General features: G+C 46.5%; 1 protein-coding gene across 4 annotated transcripts in view; it reads left to right on the forward strand.

Moving 5' to 3' along the window:
• Positions 1–21416, forward strand: part of PRRC2A (proline rich coiled-coil 2A) — a 120007-nt gene that overhangs the window by 22927 nt on the left and 75664 nt on the right. For all 4 annotated transcript variants that reach the window (XM_068250360.1, XM_068250362.1, XM_068250361.1 and 1 more), the window contains exons 2-4: positions 16856–16993; positions 18570–18747; positions 20005–20104. In XM_068250360.1, the coding sequence (XP_068106461.1) occupies positions 16882–16993; positions 18570–18747; positions 20005–20104 (390 nt within the window). In that variant the 5' untranslated portion in view covers positions 16856–16881. The remainder of the gene's footprint in view (positions 1–16855; positions 16994–18569; positions 18748–20004; positions 20105–21416) is intronic.

The following is a 21416-nucleotide window of genomic DNA, read 5'->3' on the forward strand; positions in this document are numbered from 1 at the left end:
CTGTTCATTTTCACTTACGGTGATCTGCATTATTATTATTATCATCTAGTATTTATATAGCGTTGACCTCTTCCACAGCACGGTACATAGTACACTGTCCCTCAGAGGAGTTCACAATCTAATCCCTACCATAGTCATATGCCTGTGTATGTATCTTAGTCTAGGGCCAATTTTAATAGACTTGGGATGTGGGAGGAAACAGCGGTGCCCAGAGGAAACCCACATAGTTATGGGGAGCACATACAAACTGGTATTTGAACCGGGGACCCAGCATTGCAAGGCACGGGTGCTAACCACTATGCCAGGGCTGTGGAGTCTAATGCTACGTACACACATGCGACTACGATCGTTCGTTGTTAACGACGAACGATCTTTTAATTGACGAAAGAACGACCGGAGTAAAGTTAGTTCTAAAAAGTGTGTAACGATCACATCGTTAGAACGAACGTTACACCACGTAAAAGCACTCAATGCGCCTGCGCATAAAATTGTAAAGTTCCCTGGAGAAAAAGTGAAATGCGCATGTCCAGCCTGGTACAAACGATCGTTTCCAACGATGTACTACTTTTGCAAACGATCGTCGTTGGTTAAAATCCGCCGAGACACAACTTTCTTTTGTAGCGATTTGGCTCGTTCGTCGTTAGACTTAATAGTCGGTGGTTCGTTTTTTGTAACGATCGTCGTTGGTAAAGATCGGGGAACGATCATTACAAACGACTATAGTCGCATGTGTGTACGCACCTTAAGAAATGTTGGGTACCTAGAGTCTGTGGTTTCAATAAACGGAGGAGTCGTATGATTTTTGTACCAAATCTACAGCCTTTGTAAAAATTAGACAAAGGAGTCAGAGCAATTTTGGGTAATTGGAGTCGGTGGTTTCATAAACTGAGGAGTCAGATGATTTTTGTACTGACTCCACAGCCCTATGCCACTGTGCTGCTGAATATTGCCTGCCTATTTTCACTTCCGGTGACCTCTGGTTATGTACAGTTATCATATATGTTTATGTTGCATTGTTGTCATTTGTTTTAGTGTCTGTAGTAATGGTTTTGTGTCATAGGCTGGCTTATAGCTGTGTAACTGGGATTTTAATATTGCCAACACTTGCTTATTCATCTAAAACTCTTTTGTGAAATGAGTTTTCTATATTGTTAGTAGTTACAGGCTTTCTTATCGATTAGCTATTAGTGCTTCCCAGCATTTGTCAGGTGCTGTACATCCTCCTGTAGCTTCATATATGAAGTATTTACATTATTGATGCCTTTGGTAATAGTCTTGTATTGCCCATCTGCAGTTCTCTGATAAGAGGTTATCGATCGTGTCTGGTGTGTGATGCTGTGAGTACATGTGTGAGATGTATACATTCTAGGGGTTAATGAAGAATGCATAAAGTTTGTATTGGAATACTAGGGGCCTTTTGCATTTCTTGCTAGTACTAGTATTTACACAGGAGAGGCTAATAACTCCAGCCTGTATTTACATTTTATCCAAGTTAAATGCAGCTTGGCATTGGGCCAATCAAATGGACTTCCTGTTGCATTTCATAGGCTCCATTCCACACTGCATTCATTTGGATACAAGCTGGAAGTATTTGCTTCTCATTGACCATTTCTAGTAGTATTGTTCAATCTCTCTGTATTACATGAGCTTAAAGGAGTCATCAATCCTACAGTGCTAACGAGCATGTCTGCCCAAGATTTTACAGCATGTCTGATCGATACCTGTGACCAATTTCAGCACGTGACTGCGCTTCTCTTCATGCACAAGCATGTCCATACTGCGCCTGCGCGAGTATGACCGCACCTGAGCGAGTGACCGCACCTGAGCGAGTATGACCACGCCTGCGCCTGTTCAGTTACAGCTCTACTGTAACAAAATATGAAAAACGCTACATAAAAACATTAGGCCCCGTTCACATCACAAACGCGGACGGGCACGCACGCGGAACGCAACACGTACGAACGCACGCCATCCGCGTTTGTGTGCGTTGCGTGGCTGATCCCATGACTGAAAAGTGAATGGGACAGCCACGCGTTTTTACAAAAAATGCGTGCAGCATGCGTTCCCGGACCGCACAGGTCCGGAACGCATGCAGTGTGAACATTAGACATTGCACTCTATGCACTGTCTGATGTCGTGCGTGTCGGCCACCTGCACGCGTTTCCAAAACGCGGCTGGAAACGCGTGCAGTCTGAACGGGGCCAAAATTGCCAGGCATGATTAGAAAATCGCTAGGCACATGCCTAGAATCGCCTAGAAAAATCACTTCAAGAAGCTCTGAGCGTTTGCGGCTACTCTAGTACTTTTTGGTTGGTTCACTGGCCCTCAAAAGCAATTTATTTGGTATAAGGGCTCGTTCACACTTGAGCGGGAATCGCGCGATTCCCGCTCAGCGCAAAACGCTAGCTGATTTTAAAAACCTTGTTCATCATAGGCAAAGAAAAAACGTGGGCACCAGTAAAATGCACACCTCTGTGTTTAATGATGCATTGCAGCAAACATTCCAACAGATTTGACAGCAAAATGGCAATACTTCACCCCATCCAGGTGCACCCAGCATAGAGACCCCTCGGTCAACAATTGTTTCACATCAAAGATGCATCATCAAGGACCCTTCAGGTCTTGGCAGCGTGGGACAGAAGCTCCACACCAGCAAGGCAGCGCTTCCCTTTTAAAGAACTTCCGGGTGCGCTCACATGATCCCGTCGGCCAATCAGATTCTCCTGTACGCATGACGCAGCCGCATGCGTACAAAAATGCGCATGCGACATATATGGGTTGGCTGCCTCCCACAGCTGAATGTCGCATGCCATGCGTCCATTCATTCGCGTGGGATAAATTATGCTACCAATCCCTAGCAAAATACTTGTTGCTCTTTGTACAGGGTTACTGACCAGCAAAGGGGAGCAATGGCCAGGCGGCCTGTGCATCCAACCCGGAAGATTACTCTGGATAGGAGACACGGTAACTCATAAATGTGATTACCAAAACCATTAGCGAAAAGTGAGAAAAGGTCACCAAGTGTAATGAAATAAGAAAGACAATGCCACAGATTCAGCCCAAGAAGGAAATATATCAAGGAGATCCATGTTAGGATTAACTCGACTATTGACATTACCCTCCCACTTAAATAACCCCTCCCATACATAAACCCTCCCTCAAATATTCCTTTACAGCAAATCTATAGATACATGTCTAGTATTTACATAAGGAGCAGCAAAGCCTATGTCATCTTATGTCTACCTTTCAAGGAACACAGCAAGGTCATTTTAACCTCCCTGGCGGTAAGCCCGAGCTGAGCTCGGGCTATGCCGCGCAGGGGGAGATCTCAGCCCCTGGTGGGGCGATTTTCTTGCTGTAAAGTGCTGTGCGCGCAGCCAGCACTTTGCTAGCCGCGCGCACAGCTTGATCGCCGATCGGCCGCACGCAGCGGCTGAAGAGGGCCCCCCCCCCCGCGCCAGAGCCCTGCGCTGCCCGGATCAATGAGTTCCGGGCAGCGCTATGGGCTGGATCGGGTGTGCCTGATGTCAGGACGTCGGCTGACGTCCATGACGTCATCCCGATCGTCGCCATGGCGACAGGAGAAGCCAAACGGGAACGCGTTATATACGCGTTCCCCTGTTTGCTATAGATGCCGGCGACGATCGGACTAGAGGGCCACATGCGCCCTCTAGTGGTGTTTCATGTAGCTACCACTCTGGTAGCTTTACATGAAACAAAAATTTTTTTTTTTTAAAAGGATTTTTGCCAATTTGGAAAAAAAAATTAACCGCCAGGGAGGTTAAAAACCGCTAGCCCATGTAAGCCTTTGGCAGTGTTCTCACTTCTGCGTTTGCAGTTAGTGTTAACCGCAAACGCGTAACATGCAGCGTTTTGCCGGCGATTTAGCATGCATAGCACCGTTGATCGCGATCGCTTACAAAATGCTGCAGTGTCCAGTGACTTTTCTAAGTTAATTGCGGCAATTACCGCTAGCGTTTTGCGGTTTCAGGTGTGAATGGGGCCTAAGTTTGTGTACACATGAACAGCATACTCTGCCACTGAGTGGCCAGCCATGATTGGGGACTTGTCTTGGGTTGCTGCGTGTCACTGCACACCATCCTGTTCTGCACAACATGCCACATGTTCGGCCGCAGGTTATTGATATTCTTCCATTACACTCATGTGACCTCGGTCTCCATTGCTGTGTAACTGGCTGCTGAATAATTTACAGTGCTCGGGCTTGGAGATCAGCCTTGTGATTATGCTTGCTGCATTGCTGTACCGTGCACTTCCAGGGAATAAGATAATTACTCTTCCTATTAAGAATTATGCTAACCATGTTTACATTGTAATCCTGATGTCACAACAGTTTGACATTTGTTGTGTGAGTGCGCCGTGCAGCATGTGTTTGTTTTGATCTGTTGTATTGTAGCAGCATGTGTCAATATTATGCAACATGGTTATGCTGTTAGCGTTTTGCTAAAAATATATTGTTTTGCTGTGTGTAGAGTGGGCGGAGCTGCAGTCCAGCAGAGGGTGTTACACAGCAGTGGGGATGATCAAGCTAGGTTGTGCTAGAATTCACTTTATGCTTCATAAATCAAGCCGTTTTTATTTATCAGTTTTTATTTTTACATCCCAGTCCCTCATAGCTGATTCTGCTGATAACTGTTATCACCATCTGCTCATTCTTTTGTGACCAGTTTGCAGCAGCAATAGAGTGGGGTTGGATATGGGGTATGTGTACAAAGTGGACCTGTTCTCTTGCACAGGACAGAAGGAAAACCTAGAGAAATGCACCCTGTATATGCGGAGCTGAACTCAGAACTTCCTCTCTGCTCAAAAAGATAAGCAGCAGCATAATAACCTTCAAAGAGAACCCGAGGTGGGATTTAATTATGTTACTGGGGCACAGAGGCTGGTTGTGCACACTAAGACCAGCCTCTGTTGCCCCATGGTGTGCCTCCATGTCCCCCCTGCGCGCCGCTATACCCCCGCAGTGCTGGCGACACGCAGCGTGTTGCCAGCACAATGTTTACCTAAGCGCTGTCTGTCAGCGCCGCTCCCCCGCCTCCTCAGCATCGGCGCTACCCGCCCACATCACTTCCCTCCTACCAGCACTGCGGGGGTATAGCGGCGCGCAGGGGGGTCTTGGAGGCACACTATGGGGCAACAGAGGCTGGTGTTAGTGTGCGCAACCAGCCTCTGTGCCCCAGTAACATAATTAAATCCCACCTCGGGTTCTCTTTCAGCAAAAAGAACATTAAGGCTCGTCTCAATTTTGCTAAAAAAAAATCTCAATGATTGCCAAGACTTTTGGGAAAATACCTTGTGGACCGACGAGACAAAAGTTGAACTTTTTGGAAGGTGCGTGTCCCGTTACATCTGGCTTAGAAGTAACACAGCATTTCAGCAAAAGAAAATCATACCAACAGTAAAATATGGTGGTGGTAGTGTGATGGTCTGGGGTTGTTTTGCTGCTTCAGGACCTGGAAGGCTTGCTGTGATAGATGGAACCATGAATTCTACTGTCTACCAAAAAATCCTGAAAAAGAATGTCCGGCCATCTGTTCGTCAACTCAAGCTGAAGCGATCTTGGGTGCTGCAGCAGGACAATGACCAAAAACACACCAGCAAATCCACCTCTGAATGGCTGAAGAAAAACAAAATGAAGACTTTGGAGTGACCTAGTCAAAGTCCTGACCTGAATCCTATTGAGATGTTGTGGCATGAACTTAAAAAGGCGGTTCATGCTAGAAAACCCTCAAATAAAGCTAAATTACAACAATTCTGCAAAGATGAGTGGGCCAAAATTCCTCCAGGGCGCTGTAAAAGACTCGTTGCAAGTTATCGCAAACGTTTTATTGCAGTTATTGCTGCTAAGGGTGGCCCAACCAGTTATTAGGTTCAGGGGGCAATTTCTTTTTCACACAGGGCCATGTAGGTTTTGAGGTTTTTTTTCTCACTAAATAATAAAAACCATCATTTAAAACAGCATTTTGTGTTCAATTATGTTATCTTTGACTAATAGTTAACGTTTTTTGATGAGCAGAAACATTTAAGTGTGACAAACTTTTAAAAGAATGCAAAAGAATAAGAAATCAGGAAGGGGGCAAATAGTTTTTCACATCACTGTATATGAAATTTGAGCTTTTCACTGTCAGTTTTCCAATTAACGGAGAACGGACAACAATTCTCAGCTCACATGGGAACACAGCCTAAGGGGCTGCGCACTTGGTATTGAGCATTGAATAGTGAACTTATAGTATAGCTAGTAGAGGCATGCAGCATTGGTTCTGTGTGTGAGTGTTCTGCAAACCACAATGCTTCGTTACCAGCCCTCCCATCTTCCTGTGCACAGTCACACCCCCGACAATGCTCATGTTGTTCTCTGAAGTCCGAAGGGCAGCACAGGAAGTGGCTTGTCCCCAATATACTTTCTGAGAATTCCCCACAACCTTGCTGTGCGCGCTGCACCATCACACATCAGTGGTAAACACTCTTGTGACAACCAGCACTCGGCTTTCTTCTGTACAACTGTCACTTATTATCACCATGTCAAGTTCCCGAAAGAGAGATTCCCCAGCTGCATCTTTATAAATCACAATATAGAATATAGTGCGTCTGCAACATTTAAAGGACCATGATCACGGAAAATGGTAGAAATTGCTAATAGTCTGAGTCTGCCAAAATATTAAAGCGGGATTGTCACCATAAAAATCAAATTTCAACATCAACTGGTCTGAGTGTATTAAGTGATAAAGATGCTAATCCTGCATTCAAAACTTTTTCTGCTGTTATGGTCTGGAGTTATCACATTCCTTAGGAGCACTGGCCCTTTAATTTCCCTTGCCATCAGCTGGCAAAACAGTTGCATGCTGGGGGGGGGCTGTGTCTTTTTATCTAATATATTCATCTTCCCTTTATTACCCCCTCCTTCTAATGACATAAGACAGTGCACTTCCTAGTATAGACATCAGTGGGAGTGCCTGAAGGAGGAGGGCGGGAAACGAATAGACAATTGGCAAGAGAAGGAGAAAAAGTGAAGCACGCACGCACGCACGCACACACACACACACACACACACACACACACGAAAAAGTGACCACACACACACACACTTCCCCAACACTATAGGTAACCTCACCTAACCTTCCTGCATTATAGTTATCCAAATTACCACACACACCCCACTCCTCTCCTGCAGTATAGGTAGCCAGATGACCTACTGCCCTCTATAGTATAGGGCACCCCCCCCCCCCCCCCCGTGTAGTATACATAGCCACTGGTGGTCGGATATATTGGGCGGTAACAGACCTCCTGCAGAATTGCGAGCGGAAGGAGGAAGGAGTATAGGCAGTAGCTTTTACTTCTGAGCTTTGCAATCATTCAATCACTGCTTCTGGCTAGAACCGAGTCCGCTACAATACCGAAGCTTCCTCTTCCCCTTTGCTGCCGCTGCTAGTCTCTCTACCCGGCATCTCTCACACGTGATTCGCCGAGATGTCCAGTGGAGGACAGACAAGCAGACGCTAGCTACGACTAGCAGTGCATATTTTCGATTGTTAATAAGCCGGGCAGCGCGCGGGGGGGGGGCGCCACCAATCACTGGATAGAGGTGGTATGACGGCGGTGGTAGGCGGAGCTGTACCCTAGATTAGATTCTGCCAATCAGTTGCTCTTTGTGACGGCGCGGCTGTAGGCGGAACCATGCGGCCAAGCGCAGCGAGCGCTGAAAAAAAAACGAAGCTACTCACGATCTGAAGATCGTCTGCACGTGAATCGCGGTTTCGGTTTTAAACCGCAAAACCGTGCAGCCCTACTCTGGCGGCCATTTTTGAGGAGGCATGAGAGCCCAACTCGGCTGTGGGGTCAGGAGCCGGCCCGGGGGAGCATTGAGCAGCGGGGACCCGGCGGAAAATTCATGCAGGTACAGGATTTTTGTTTCAGATTTGGCCTCGTAAGTCCTTTAAAGAGGAACTCCAGTGAAAATAATGCAATAAAAAAAGTGCTTCATTTTTACAATAATTATGTATAAATGATTTAGTCAGTGTTTGCTCATTGTAAAATCTTTCCTCTCCCCGATTTACATTCTGACATTTATTACATGGTGACATTGTTACTGTGGGCAGGTTATGTAGCTGCTGCTAGCTGTTTTGGCTGTTAGTGACAGCTGGAAACAGTGAATTCCTGTCTGTGAACCTTGTTACATTGTAACAAACTGCCAAAAGTACCGCAGTCCCAGAGCTTCTTGTGGGAGGGCAGTGTTCTCCCCAGAAATATTTTCCAGCCGGGTGGCATGGAAAAGTAGCCGGGTGGTGAAGTAAGGTCACGATGCTTGCTACTGGGTTGTCTGGCGATCAGCAAAGAGCTGGAAAATCCCCTGAAAACAGTCCAGTGTGAATGGGGCCTTAGTGCCATAGCCCCATCATCACATGTATGACTGTGACAATGACCAGACATCATTCACCACGCATGCTATGTACATGACTCCTGCTGCTGTACACACACTAGGAGCAGGAGAACAGTGCCGACTAAAGCTGATCACACAGGCAGACACCAGGGGTGGTGAGAACCCCAGAGGGGAATTTAGCAAAAATAAGGCTAACTTAATTTGTGAGCATACAAGTTAGATTTTCTTTATAATGCTTAGTACATACAATGCAATTTTCATTCAGATTGGTGTTCAAATTGATTATTTCCGACAGGTCGAATCTGATTTTTGATTGTTTTTCTGATCGATTTTGTATAGAAGTGATCAGAACGAGTGGAAATCAGATTGGACCTGTTGGAAATAATCAAATTGACCGTTAATCTGACAGAAAATTGCATCCTTGTGTACTAAGCATAACAGCTGAGACAAGACAGCTAAACTAAACATTTAGCCATTTATGTGCAGATTGCGAAAGCTGGATGTTGCAACGATTTAACTGAACAATCAGAGAAAGACATTTGGTAGTTTGTGATAGTGCAGGGACAGCAGTGTTATGTGTATGTAGTGAGACAGGAGCCAGAGTGAATGCCAAGTACCAGGCTCCTATTGCAGCTGGCTGTAAACTGCTTATTTATCTATCATGACATCTTTTGCAGTGTTTTAATGGGGTATATTTCCAAAGTGTTGTGAATTCTTAATGCTTGAACTAATTTAGAGTAAATAAACTTTTTGATGTGTTAATGAGTCCATGCTTTAATGAATGAAAGGGGGGTAGGGGGCCTTGTGCTTCTGCACTGATAAGGAGAGGAGGAGGGGAGCTATTGCAGTGGCCGGGGAGATAAATGATTTACCAGAAGGAATAGAGCCATGCAATTCAAGACCTCTCTGCTCCTTCTGTGTAGTAGGGCCGCTCACCAGCTCCTTCATAGTTCCCGCAGTTCCGGTGTTGTGTCTGATTACGCTGCCTGTGGATTTGCGCTGCCCCGCATGCGCAGTAGGAGACTGTGCGGCCACATTTCCTATAGAATGATGCTGCTGGAGGTAAAATACTAAATATCTCCGCTCCCACACCTCTTACACTCCCCAAATTTTGAGGGTAGGGAGGGGACCCCCCGAACAGCCTCTATACCAAATTGCAGCCCCCGAGACCCGCTGGTTCCCGAGATAGATTTCTCTAATCTATCTCCTGAACCAGCGGGTCTCGGGGGCTGCAATTTGGCATAAAGGTCGTTCGGGGGGTCCCCTCCCTACCCTCAAAATTTGGGGAGTGTAAGAGGTGTGGGAGCGGAGATATTTAGTATTTTATCTCCAGCAGCATCATTAACTTCACACTGCGCATGCGTGCTACTCAGTGTGGAAGGGAGCTTCCGGGCAGCGCAATCAGACATTACACCGGCTCATCCGCGCTGTGCTCAGTTCTTGTGCTTTCCCCGCCCCTCCACCACACTGATAGGAAGGAGGAGAGGGGGGAGGCTGCAAACTGCTCTGACACAGAGCGCTGCTGAGTTAACGTGAACATCAAAAAGTTTCAGCCTTGTAAAAGGCTATGTAAATAATCCGGGTGGTCAAATGAATCACCTGGGCGGCCAAATGATTCATCCGGGCGGCACGCCCACTTGAAAGGCTCTGGGGAGATCACTGGGAGGGGTTTTAGCACAAAATGTCATACAGCGCCCCCTGATGGTCTGTTTGTGAAAAGCAATTTATTTCTCATGTAAAAGGGGGTATCGGCTACTGATTGGGATACTTGATCTACTTGCATAACACATGTATTATACTGTCCACGTTTTGATTTCAGTGAATGTTATATAGTAAATGACGAGAATTCTGTTCCTGGTGGGGGCCATGTCTTTTTCCCACAGTTAAGGCTAACTCGTGATGTCATTTCTGCCCTTTACTTTTTTTCTTGCCTCCTCCAATCGCTGAGTCGCCTCAGCCTTGCTTGTAAACACAAGTGAGTAGGGGATTAGGTTTCAGATAAGAAGCTGGCAGGAAAATAAAGGGAAGAGGAGGAATAGATTATAGATAAAAAGAACCCCCAGCATGCAATTCTTTGGCACGACTACTAATGGGCCAGTGCTCCTGTTATGTGATAACTCCAAATCATAACAGCAGAAAAAGTTTTGAATGCAGGATTAGCATCTTTATCACTTAATACACTCAGATAAGTTGCTGTTGAAATTTGATTTTTATGGTGACTATACCGCTTTAAGATACAGGCCAACCTCCCTACTTGCTTGCACACTTGGCAGTTAGCAACTGGCGTTCAGGAAATGCTTTTGAAAACAAAGAGATCCCTGAGAATCCCCCATGAAGAGATGGGACTAGTCCAGTGATCTGCAAACTTGGCTCTCCAGCTGTTAAGGAACTACAAGTCCCACAATGCATTGCAGGAGTCTGACAGCCACAGTCATGATTCATAAAGGCAAGGGCATTGTATGACTTGTAGTTCCTTAACAGCTGGAGAGCCAGGTTTGCAGATCACTGGACTAGTGCAAAACCTGTTGGTTCTGTCATTTTAACTGCTTACTTTTTTTCCGCTCCTTTTGCATGCTGGGACAACTAATATACAGGCTCCCAAAATTGCACATGCAAATTGTAGAAAACTTGCGTGTGTTTGCGTTTTGTAAGATGGTGGTCGTAGTTTGAATTTCATGCCGCAACCCACAGCATTTTACACAGTGGTGGAGTAACAGCTAGGTAGTATAGTTGCATTTTCTATTTTTAATGCTGTGTTAGTGCCAGGGCTATGGAGTCTGTACAAAAATCACCCGACTCCTCAGTGTATGAAACCTCCGACTCCAGGTAACCAAAGATGAGTTCCTTGTTAATAGTAAGCCAGTACTCCCTACATGTTCTGCTACCTTATAACGCATCAGTGACTTTGATCAGTGATTTGACATGTACTCTCTGGCATGCAGTCTGTTAATATGACCTTCATACATACAGCACAACAAACTGTGGTTGTACTTATGGAAAGTCAAAGTTGTCTTCTAAACTCGTAAATTGGAGATGCTTTAAAAAGGTCTGCTGAGTAGCCTCATGATGTTTGCAGGTTTAATGGTCCAATTAATAGGTTATTTGCCCTTCCAGATGTCCGGACAGGTAGAAATTTGTCCAGTTGTTGTATCGATCGATCATTTCTGTAAATCAACTGGCAGACAGGAAACACCCAAAAGGAATCAATCTTAAGAGGGAAGGTTTAGGGACGCCTTGAAAAAAATAAAAATCCATATCCACTTACCTGGGGCTTCCTCCAGCCCGTGGCAGGCAGGAGGTGCCCTCGCCGCGGCTCCAGAGGCTCCCGGTCGTCTTCGGTGGCCGACCCGACCTGGCCAGGCTGGCTGCCAGGTCGGGCTCTTCTGCGCTCCAAGGACGGGCTCTTCTGCGTCCCACGCGGGCGCGCTGATGTCATCGGACGTCCTCCGGGCTGTACTGCGCAGGTGCAGTAGTTCTGCGCCTGCGCAGTACAGCCCGGCGGACGTCCAATGACGTCAGCGCGCCCGCGTGGGACGCAGAAGAGCCCGACCTGGCAGCCAGCCTGGCCAGGTCGGGTCGGCCACCGAAGACGACCGGGAGCCTCTGGAGCGGCGGCGAGGGCACCTCCTGCCTGCCACGGGCTGGAGGAAGCCCCAGGTAAGTGGATATGGATTTTTATTTTTTTCAAGGCGTCCCTGAACCTTCCCTTTTAAAGCGGACCTGTACTTAGAACTTCCTGTCTTCTAAAAGATAAGCACCAGCATAATAACTTTTAAAGAAAAACAAATCTTTGTTACAGCTTAGGGCTCTTTCACACCAGAGCCCTTTTTCAGCGTTTTAACACAAAGTCTATACTTTGCGTTAACCAAGGTAAAAGGAAAGTCCATAGACTTTCATTTTACCTTTCACACCCGACGCTGCGTTTCGATGCGTTGTGGTATGACGCACCCAGGCGCATTTTATCGTCCAGGATCGGCGGTTTCCCGTTGGGTTAATTACTACCGTCGCACCGCAGATTCCCAACGACACGCCGCAGCCTATTCAACGCGTGGAGGAACCGGCTCCTGCATGCGTTGTCTAATGTGAAAGAGGCCTTACAGAACTCTTGCAATACATGTGCAGTGTCTACTTCCTGCTTTCATGGAAACAGACAAAGGGATAATATCCTGTGATTACATATTAGCTGTGTTTGCTGAGGAGGACTGACGAATTTCTGTGCTGAAATTACACATGTGATTACTTAGAGATGAGGGGGAATTAGACAGGCTCTTTTCTCTAAAAGTGTGGCTGGATAGTAGGCCTGAACGATTTTAGGAAAAGATTGAATCACACGATTTCTGTCAGAAATTGCGATTTCGATTCAATCCACGATTTTCTTCAAATCAAGCTTTATCACTAGTTTTACAATGTGCACAGTGACATGTGCAAACATGCACTGACAGAAAATGACATTCTACTATCAAACTGATAGTATGATGTCATTTTCTGTCATGTTTGTAAATGTTACTGCATTATGTGAGTTTATCTATTAATCTAAAATGCAATTATGAGCAGAAGCCATGGCACACATTTCACGAGTTTTGAAAGCACGAGGACCAGGAGCTATTGGTGACTCTTACCACCTTTGGGTGTAGGGGAACAGCTTGTATTTTCACAACTAGGATAAGTTTGTGTGAGCAGAGTCCGGCCTCTTGCACACTGCACGCGATTCCGATTCAGATTCCGCTTTTTAATCAGTTTTTACATCCGATTCAGATTCCGATTTGCAGTTTTCTCCCTGCACACTGCAAATCGGAATCTGAATCGGATGTAAAAACTGATTAAAAAGCGGAATCTGAATCGGAATCACGTGCAGTGTGCAAGAGGCCTCCTTCCTTCGCTTTCTGAGAGTCTCTGCAGGCCTGTCAATCATGCTTTGCTTTGGCCAGTTATCAAGCTTAGCCTGTCCTGCAAACACAATTAGGGCTGGTTCAGACGGACGCTTGTGGAGCGTTTACTGCCAGCGTTTGGGGCTTGGCATTAAACGCTCCCATTCAAGTGAATGGGAGCGTTTGTACCAAGCTTTCACGCACGTTTACACGAACGCGGCGTTCGGGCCTCGATTTTCACTGGCGTTCAAGGAGCCCCTGGAAGCTAAATGTTGCTTCCAGGGGCGGTTAACCGCGACGGGTAATGTCCCCCTAGGGGAAGAAATAACGCGACCGCATCCGAACGCAACGCAAACGCTGCTGAAAGCCCGAACGCATTGCCACCGCAACACCAATGAACGCGACGCCTCCAAACGTCCGTCTGAATCAGCCCTTATGCCTTTGCAAAAATTCACAGTGCCCCACTGCAGACAGCAGCTTTGCAGAATAGTCAGTCACAGCACAGCCATCAGCATTTTCACGTTGACACGCTGTGCAAAGGAGGTGGAGGCTGTGCAGAAACCGTTGAGTGACAGGCTAACAGGCGGAGTCTGCAGTCCGTGATACTACTGTTGATGGACAGGGAAGACGTTGCCCGCCCAGCTAGTGATGTGGACTCAGGAGGAGATTGAGAGCCCATGGGCGGAGTCTGCCATCCGCCCAGCCAATGCCATGGAAGCGCTGGGAGGAGTGAGCCGCCGCAAGAGTGAGAGCGTGTGGGCGGAGTCTGCTGGGCTGATATCTGATAGGCTGCGCCACTGCAGTCAGTATACAAGTTGGGGAGAGTGTGAGCCGCCTCTATTACCGCAAGGGACCGCTGAGCCGCCGCTGCACGGAGCGGCGAGCTGTGCATAGCGGGAGAGGTGACCGCCTGCAGAGGGGGATGAAATCGCCACTATGACGATCACGGAATCGCCGTTTCCGTGATCGCGATTTCGATCCCCAAACGATTTATCGTTCAGGCCTACTGGATAGTGATGAGGGCTCTGCCTCTGACACAGGAGACCTGGGTTTCGAATCTCAGCTCTGCCTGTTCTGTAAACCTGCACCTATTCAGTAGGAGACCTTGGGCAAGTCTCCCTAACACTGCTAATGCCTGTAGAGCGCGTCCTTGTGGCTGCAGCTCTGGCGCTTTGAGTCTGACAGGAGAAAAGCGCAATATAAATGTTCTATGTTTGTCTGTGTTTAAAAACACACGGGGTGCATTTCTCTCTGTTTTCCTTTTGTCCTGTGCAAGAGTTCTGGTCCACTTTAATAACTATCCTACTAGAGGTGCTGACACGCTCTGCTGTGGCCACTGGGGGAGCTGTAACAATGCCAGGTGTTTTCTTGGTGGTGATGAACCGACGCCCTTTTTGGCTGGTGTTCAGAAAACTCTTTAGAAATAGTTTTATAGCTTTTTTTAGTGTTATGAATATCAATAAATGGTTTATTGGAGGTCCTCTGGCATCTCCTTTGTTCAAGTCGCAACATTTTCACAAACCTGTGTTTGATCAGACTTGGTTTGCTTAGGCCAAGTTTCACTTCTTTGAAGTGTTTGCCCTTCTGGATTGTACACTTGTTGGTACAGGTAAAGAGTGGACTGTGGCATGACTCATGTACTGTTCATGTATGGTCTCGGAGAAATTCCTTTTGAAAAAATTGGTCATGTGACTCACATATCCTACCAGGGAACAGTGAGCTAGCTGGGAGCATTGTTGCCAACTCATCCCTTTAAATATAGATGCTTATAAATTATACATGTCTTGTGGCTAGTTAGATGCAGTTTAGGTACTAAATATGTGTAAGTACCCCCAGAACCTGTATAACTTAGATGTGTCAGTATTTAACCACTTCACCCCCAAGGTTTTTTTGTTTTTGTTTTGTTTTTTGCCCTAACGGACCAGAGCGATTTTCACCTGTCAGCGCTCCTTCCATTCATTACTTTATCACTACTTGTCGCAACAAAACGATCTATACATTTTTTTTTTTTCTCCACCAATTAGGCTTTCTTTAGGCGGTACATTATGCTAAGAATGATTTTATTCTAAATGCATTTTAGCAGGAATAATAATAATGGAAACCATTATTTCTCCGTTTTCGTGCTACTGTCAATGAAACCCGCATATTTTATTTGCCCATTTGTCCTAGTTATTACAACTTTTAAATGATGTCCCTAGTACAATGTATGGTGATATTTTATTTAGAAACTAGTGGACCTAAGCCCGTTTAAAAACGGGCTAGGTCTGTCACTGCGCATGCGCCCGCCGCGCACGCACCTTTCAGCCGCGCGCCCGCCCGCCAAGTCCCCGCCGCACGCGTGCACGACGCGCACGCTTGCCGGCCCGTCCACCCCTTCGCCCGTCATCGCTCACCGTGCGTTTCTCCCCCTTACTGTCTCTGCGTCCATGCGCATGTGGGACACACACAGGGACATGGGACACAGAGACAGTTGGGTTTTATTATAGAGGATAAAGGTGCATTTTTTTCATCTTTGCATCCATTGCTAATTACAACCCCATATATGCAACTATAACAGTAACATACCCTCATGCCATATATTTACAAGTTTTTCTATTTTGGTAACTATGAGGGTGGGGGGGGGGGGGGATGAAGGTATTAATATATTTTGATTTAATACATGTAAAATGTAGTGAAGTATGTGGTTTTTTGTTAACGGTTTTTTTTTTTTAACCGCTAGATGTCCTCACACATTAACCACTAGATGTTCTCACACAGAGGGTGCTGTAAAGCAAATCTCATTGGCTTCTTGTTGAAGCCATGAGCTTTGCTTACGCACAGTTTGATTGGTCCAGGGAAGGATACTTCCCTGTCCCCAATCACAGCCCTGCGGCCGCAGGTCTCGGTGGTGATCTCGTTGGGGGATGGGGGGCAACCGGCGGTAAGGGGGGACGTTAACAGGAACCAACTGGTCTTCTTTAAAGCTGTAGGTGTGTGTGTAGTGGTTAAATGAATGATTTGGCAACCCTGGCTGAGAGCAGATTGGCTGTCCTCCAGCTGGAGAGCTGCACCTCAAAGTGTTGTGTCAAAATTACCAATTGCAGGGCTCTTTGAGTGTTTGCAAAGTGCAGGAAAAACACAATGCATGCAATATTCATTGCGTTTTTTAGATAATCAGGAAAACAGGAAAAGATGGTCTCTGCAAAATTGCATCGCAAACGCACTAAAAATCGCAAGTAGAATTTTGATTAAAAATGGTCATCGCAATGTGATTGCACGTGCCGATTTTCAGTGTGTACAGGATCTAAGTGATGGTCAAAGATGTGCAGATAATTGTAGCTTTCATGCAGATTTCATGCTGGCCAATCAGAATGGACAAAACCGACCCAGTTCCAGGCTGCGTGCAACTTGTATGCCAGCCAGAAGTATCTACATCACACTGAGCATGCTCGGTATACTCATACAGTGTTATTCCTGTTCTGTTCATCTTGTGTCCCATGTTTTACTCTATCCAATATATGTATAATTATTATATGCAACCAGCACAAAGCTGCTATCTCCAGCGTCATCTGCCTCCACTATTATACATTTCTTTTTTTCATTTCCTCTCCAGTCCGTACTCAATGAGCTTCCCCCGCAATGTCAGAGCGGCCGGGGCAGACTGCAAAAGGGAAGGATGGCAAGAAGTATTCGTCCCTCAACCTGTTTGATACATATAAGGGCAAGTCCTTAGAGGTGCAGAAACCAGCAGGTAAGAGCGCGTTACCCAGATGCGAATGTGCAGTGACCAGCAATGCACATTTCTACATTCAGTAGTCCACGAAACCTGCGGACTCCATATACCAAAGAATCTTGGCGCGGTAGTCTTGTTCTTCTAAATAATAGACTTCTAAGACATGCATTTAAAGAGGAAGTGTCGCAAAAATCTTAAAAAGCATACAAATAAGAAGTAAATTTCTCCCAGAGTAAAATAAGCCATAAATTACTTCTCTCCTATGTAGCTGCCACTTACAGTAGGTAGTAGAAATCTGACATTACCGACAGGTTTTGGGCTAGTCCATCTCTCCATAGGGAATTGTTAGCATGGCCTTTTATTCTTTATAAATGCATTCCCTGAAAAAGATTTATACAAAGATGCTGGGCTGCCTCCATGCTCGCTGCACACTATTTTGGCAGTTGGACGGAGCAACTGCCATTCACTAAATGTTTTTTATAAATAAAGAAAACCCTGAAAACCCCCCTATGAGAAGGGCTAGTCCAAAATCTTTCGATAATGACAGATTTCTTCTTATTGTAAGTAATTTATGGCTTATTTTATATTGATAAATGTACTTCTTATTTGTATGTGATTTAAATTTTATGATATTCGAGACAGTTCCCCTTTAAGTCCCGCCTCTTCCTCCATTGAGGGCGCTGCTATTGGCATTAAAGGTTTGGCCCCTGATTTGTGGGCAGGACATAGTTTTTTAATTCTTGCTATGATTTAAACAATAGGGTAGGTTAGCAATACTATTTTTTTATTCCGAAGTTATTGCATCAGCAGGAAACAAAAAAAAATATTGATGGTCTTTGATAAGTATTATCTCTAAAAAATGAGCCATCAGTATAGTCTGTACCCCCATACACAGTATTTACAGACGTTATCAGCACTTGAATAAAAGGCTCATAAATAACGCAGAGAGTCATTTTACAGCTATGGAATCAGTGGGTATAATTTCAAAATGGATTACTTAAAGAGAATCTGTAACGTCAAAACGTCCCCTGGGGGGTACTCACCTCGGGTGGGGGAAGCCTCAGGATCCTAATGAGGCTTCCCACGCCGTCCTCTGTCCCACGGGGGTCTCGCTGCAGCCCTCCGTACAACGGTGACGTCAATATTTACCTTCCCGGCTCCTGCGCAGGCGATCTGGCGGCTCCGAAGAAGGCGGAAATACCCGGTCGCTGTCGGGTCTGCTCTACTGCGCAAGTCTCCGGCGCCTCCGCAGTAGAGCGGACCCGACTGAGATCGGGTATTTCCGTCTACTTCGGAGCCGAAAGCAGCCACAGCGCCCCCGCTGGAGCCAGCAAAGGTAAATATTGAATTGACAGTCTGGTCTGTCGGCAGCTGTTCGGAGGGCTGCAGCAAGACCCCCGTGGGACAGAGGACGGCGTGGAATGCCTCATTAGGATCCCGAGGCTTCCCCCACCCGAGGTGAGTACCCCCCAGGGGATATTTTTGATGTTACTGTCTCTTTAAGGCCTCTTTCACAGTAGGACGTTGCGTTTTGATGCAACGTTACGGTTCTTACATACATTTAGCATCAGCTTACTTTATCTTTTCTTCCTAGTCACCCCCCGCCATGGCCTGCAGAGTCTCGGTAAAGTTGCCATTGCCAGGCGTATGCCCCCCCCAGCCAACCTGCCAAGCCTGAAAGCAGAAAACAAAGGGAATGACCCAAACGTCTCTCTAGTTCCCAAAGACGGATCAGGATGGGCAAGCAAGCAGGAAACAGCCGAGCCAAAGAGGTGAGAAAGACCCAGTAGCATGGGGGGGATGGAGGATTTAATCAAAGTGAAAGTAATGGAAATTTAAAGCAGCAGTGGATCAGTTGCCCAGAGTAACCAGTTGGCTTGGGTTTATCTGGCACAAAACAAATGATTGGTGATTGGTTGCTCTGTGCAGTGGTGTAACTGTTACAGGTTTCTTTGCACCTACATCGATTTGGTTATAGAACGAGATGGAGGACACATTACTGTATTTTTCGGACTGTAAGACGCACCTTTGTTTCAGAGGGCATTAACCAGGGAAAAAAATATATGTATACTAAACCTGGTGAGCTTATAGTGCAGGGGTGTCTTGTAGATGTTCTCCCTCAATTATTGTCCTCCTCCTGTCCCCCTTTGTGGCCTCCACCGGTCCCCCTTTGTGGCCTCCTCCGGTCCCCCTTTGTGGCCTCCTCCGGTCCCCCTTTGTGGCCTCCAACTGTCCCCCTCCTAGTCCCCTGTGTTGTCCTGCACTGTCCCCCTATATAAATGTAATTTAGTGGCAGCTGCTATAGCTCACCTCATACTGGGGGCCTGCGACTATCAGCTTCTTGTCCCCCTTGTGTCCTCTGTGTCTTCCTCCATGTCCCCGGGGTCCTGCTCCACTCCCCCTATGTAAATGTAAGTAGCGTCAGCCGCGGGCATCACTCACCTGATTCTTGAAGCCTGCGGCAATCGGCTGCTTGTCTCTCTCTCACTCCTTCCCCCTCCTGCTGGTAGTGTGTGTAATGACGCAACCAGGAAGTACCAGCACTGGGGGGGGGGGGGGGAGTGAGCAAGACAAGCAGCTGATGGCCGCGGGCTCCAAGGTTCAGCGTCTGTCACTTTGCTGAAGCCGCAGACGCTGAGGTCTCACATCGTTCTGTTTTAGAGTACATGTGGGCAGTTGCTGCGACATTAAAGTATTTTTACATTGCTGGGGGATTGTGTTGGAAGAGGGGGTGGTTCGTGGGGCATGGGGCATGGAGGAAGAATAGTATTTTGCACTGGTGGGGATTTTATAGCTGGGGTAGGTGGCAGAGTAATGGTCCTTATGTGCTGATATTAGCATTGATGGTGCCAAAACAATGAGCTGTCCAGACCTACATGTATGCATTGTGCTTTCTTGGCATCCATATTGCTCATCCTGTTGTTAAACTGAACATTTTGACTACTTTTTAAAAGTTTTTCTTCTCCTTTCTGCTCTTCCTCTTCGTTTTCTTCTCCGTCTGCACGTTGGATCCATTCCTCCATCCCTAGTACCGATGTCTCTCCAGCACCGCAGCCGGAGTCGCAGCCACCGCTGGCTTCACAGACGCCTGCATCAAACCAGCCGAAGCGTCCCCCAGTTCCACAAGAGGTACTGTCATGTGGCATTCATGTCGCGATCAGGGACAGAAAAACCTTTAGTCACCCAAACTGTTCAGCTCAGTGATAACGTGCTTAAAGAAGACCTCTGAGCAAAACGCAAAGAACTACTGCTAGTACACTACTGCTACTACTACCTAGACATGTATAACGCTAGATGACTATTATAAAAGAAAATCTGAAAGGGCTTTTTTCCACTAGCGGCGATTGCGATGCTGAATCGCAAATCGCTAGTGATTTTTAAATCGGTATGGTTTGCCTAATAACATAGGAATCGCGGTAGGTAATTTTCACTACCGTGATTCCTTTTTTACTTAAGCACGATCGCGCCGTAGATCGATTTTTGCAGCAATTTTGCTATTCGCAGTGCATTGCACAGCAAGCAGTGGCTGGATAGTGTACTGGTTAAGGGCTCTGCCTATGACATGGGAGACCAGATCTTGAATCCTAGCAAGGGTCAGTACCTATTCAGTAAGGAGTTCAAGGCAAGACTCCCTAACACTGCAGGGTGGCCTCTTGAGCGCGTCCCAGTGGCTGCAGCTCTTGAGCGCTTTGAGTCCAACAGGAAAAAAGCGCTATATAAATGTTCGGATTATTATTATAAGATCGCAATCGCTAGTGTTTAGCGTGAATGCTAGTGATCGCTAGTGGAAAAGGACCCTAACAGTAAAAACAGCCCCTGCGGGTTACTTACCTCGAGAGGAGGAAACCTCTGGATCCAGCACTGACAGCTTTCCAATCGGGTTCAGGCAGAACTAGCCGAGCCCGATTGGATCAGTAGAGTGGACCCCATTGGGCTTGGTTATTTCCGCCTGAGCCCAATTGGAAAGCTACCACTGCACCTGTGCAGGATTGTGGTAGGAAAATATTGCAGGCGCTTCTGCGCCACAGGTCTCAATTCGCAGAGCTTTATCAAACACTTTATCAAACGTTTGATAATTTTCCTCATGGGTAAAATCTAATTTTGAATTCACTAAGTTGTTATAGATTTATTGAACATTTCATCGATAATTCATTCGATAAATATATAACACCTTAGTGAATTCAAAATTAGATTTTACCCATGAGGTAAATTATCAAACGCTCGATAAAGTGTTTGATAAAGCTCCGTGAAATTGAGGCCACAGCCGACATTCCTGTCGGCTGGGTTTTTTGGGGTTTTTTTTGGGGGTGGGGGGGGGGGGGGGGGGTTGGAGTCAGTGCTGGATCCCTGAGGCTTACTATGACGAGGAAGCCTCTTTAGGATCCAGAGGGTTCCCCTGCTGAGGTAAGTATCCCCGGTACAGAGTCTCTTGTACAGACAG

This window comes from Hyperolius riggenbachi, chromosome 8 (assembly GCF_040937935.1).
Source record: "Hyperolius riggenbachi isolate aHypRig1 chromosome 8, aHypRig1.pri, whole genome shotgun sequence".
NCBI classification, from domain to species: domain Eukaryota; kingdom Metazoa; phylum Chordata; class Amphibia; order Anura; family Hyperoliidae; genus Hyperolius; species Hyperolius riggenbachi.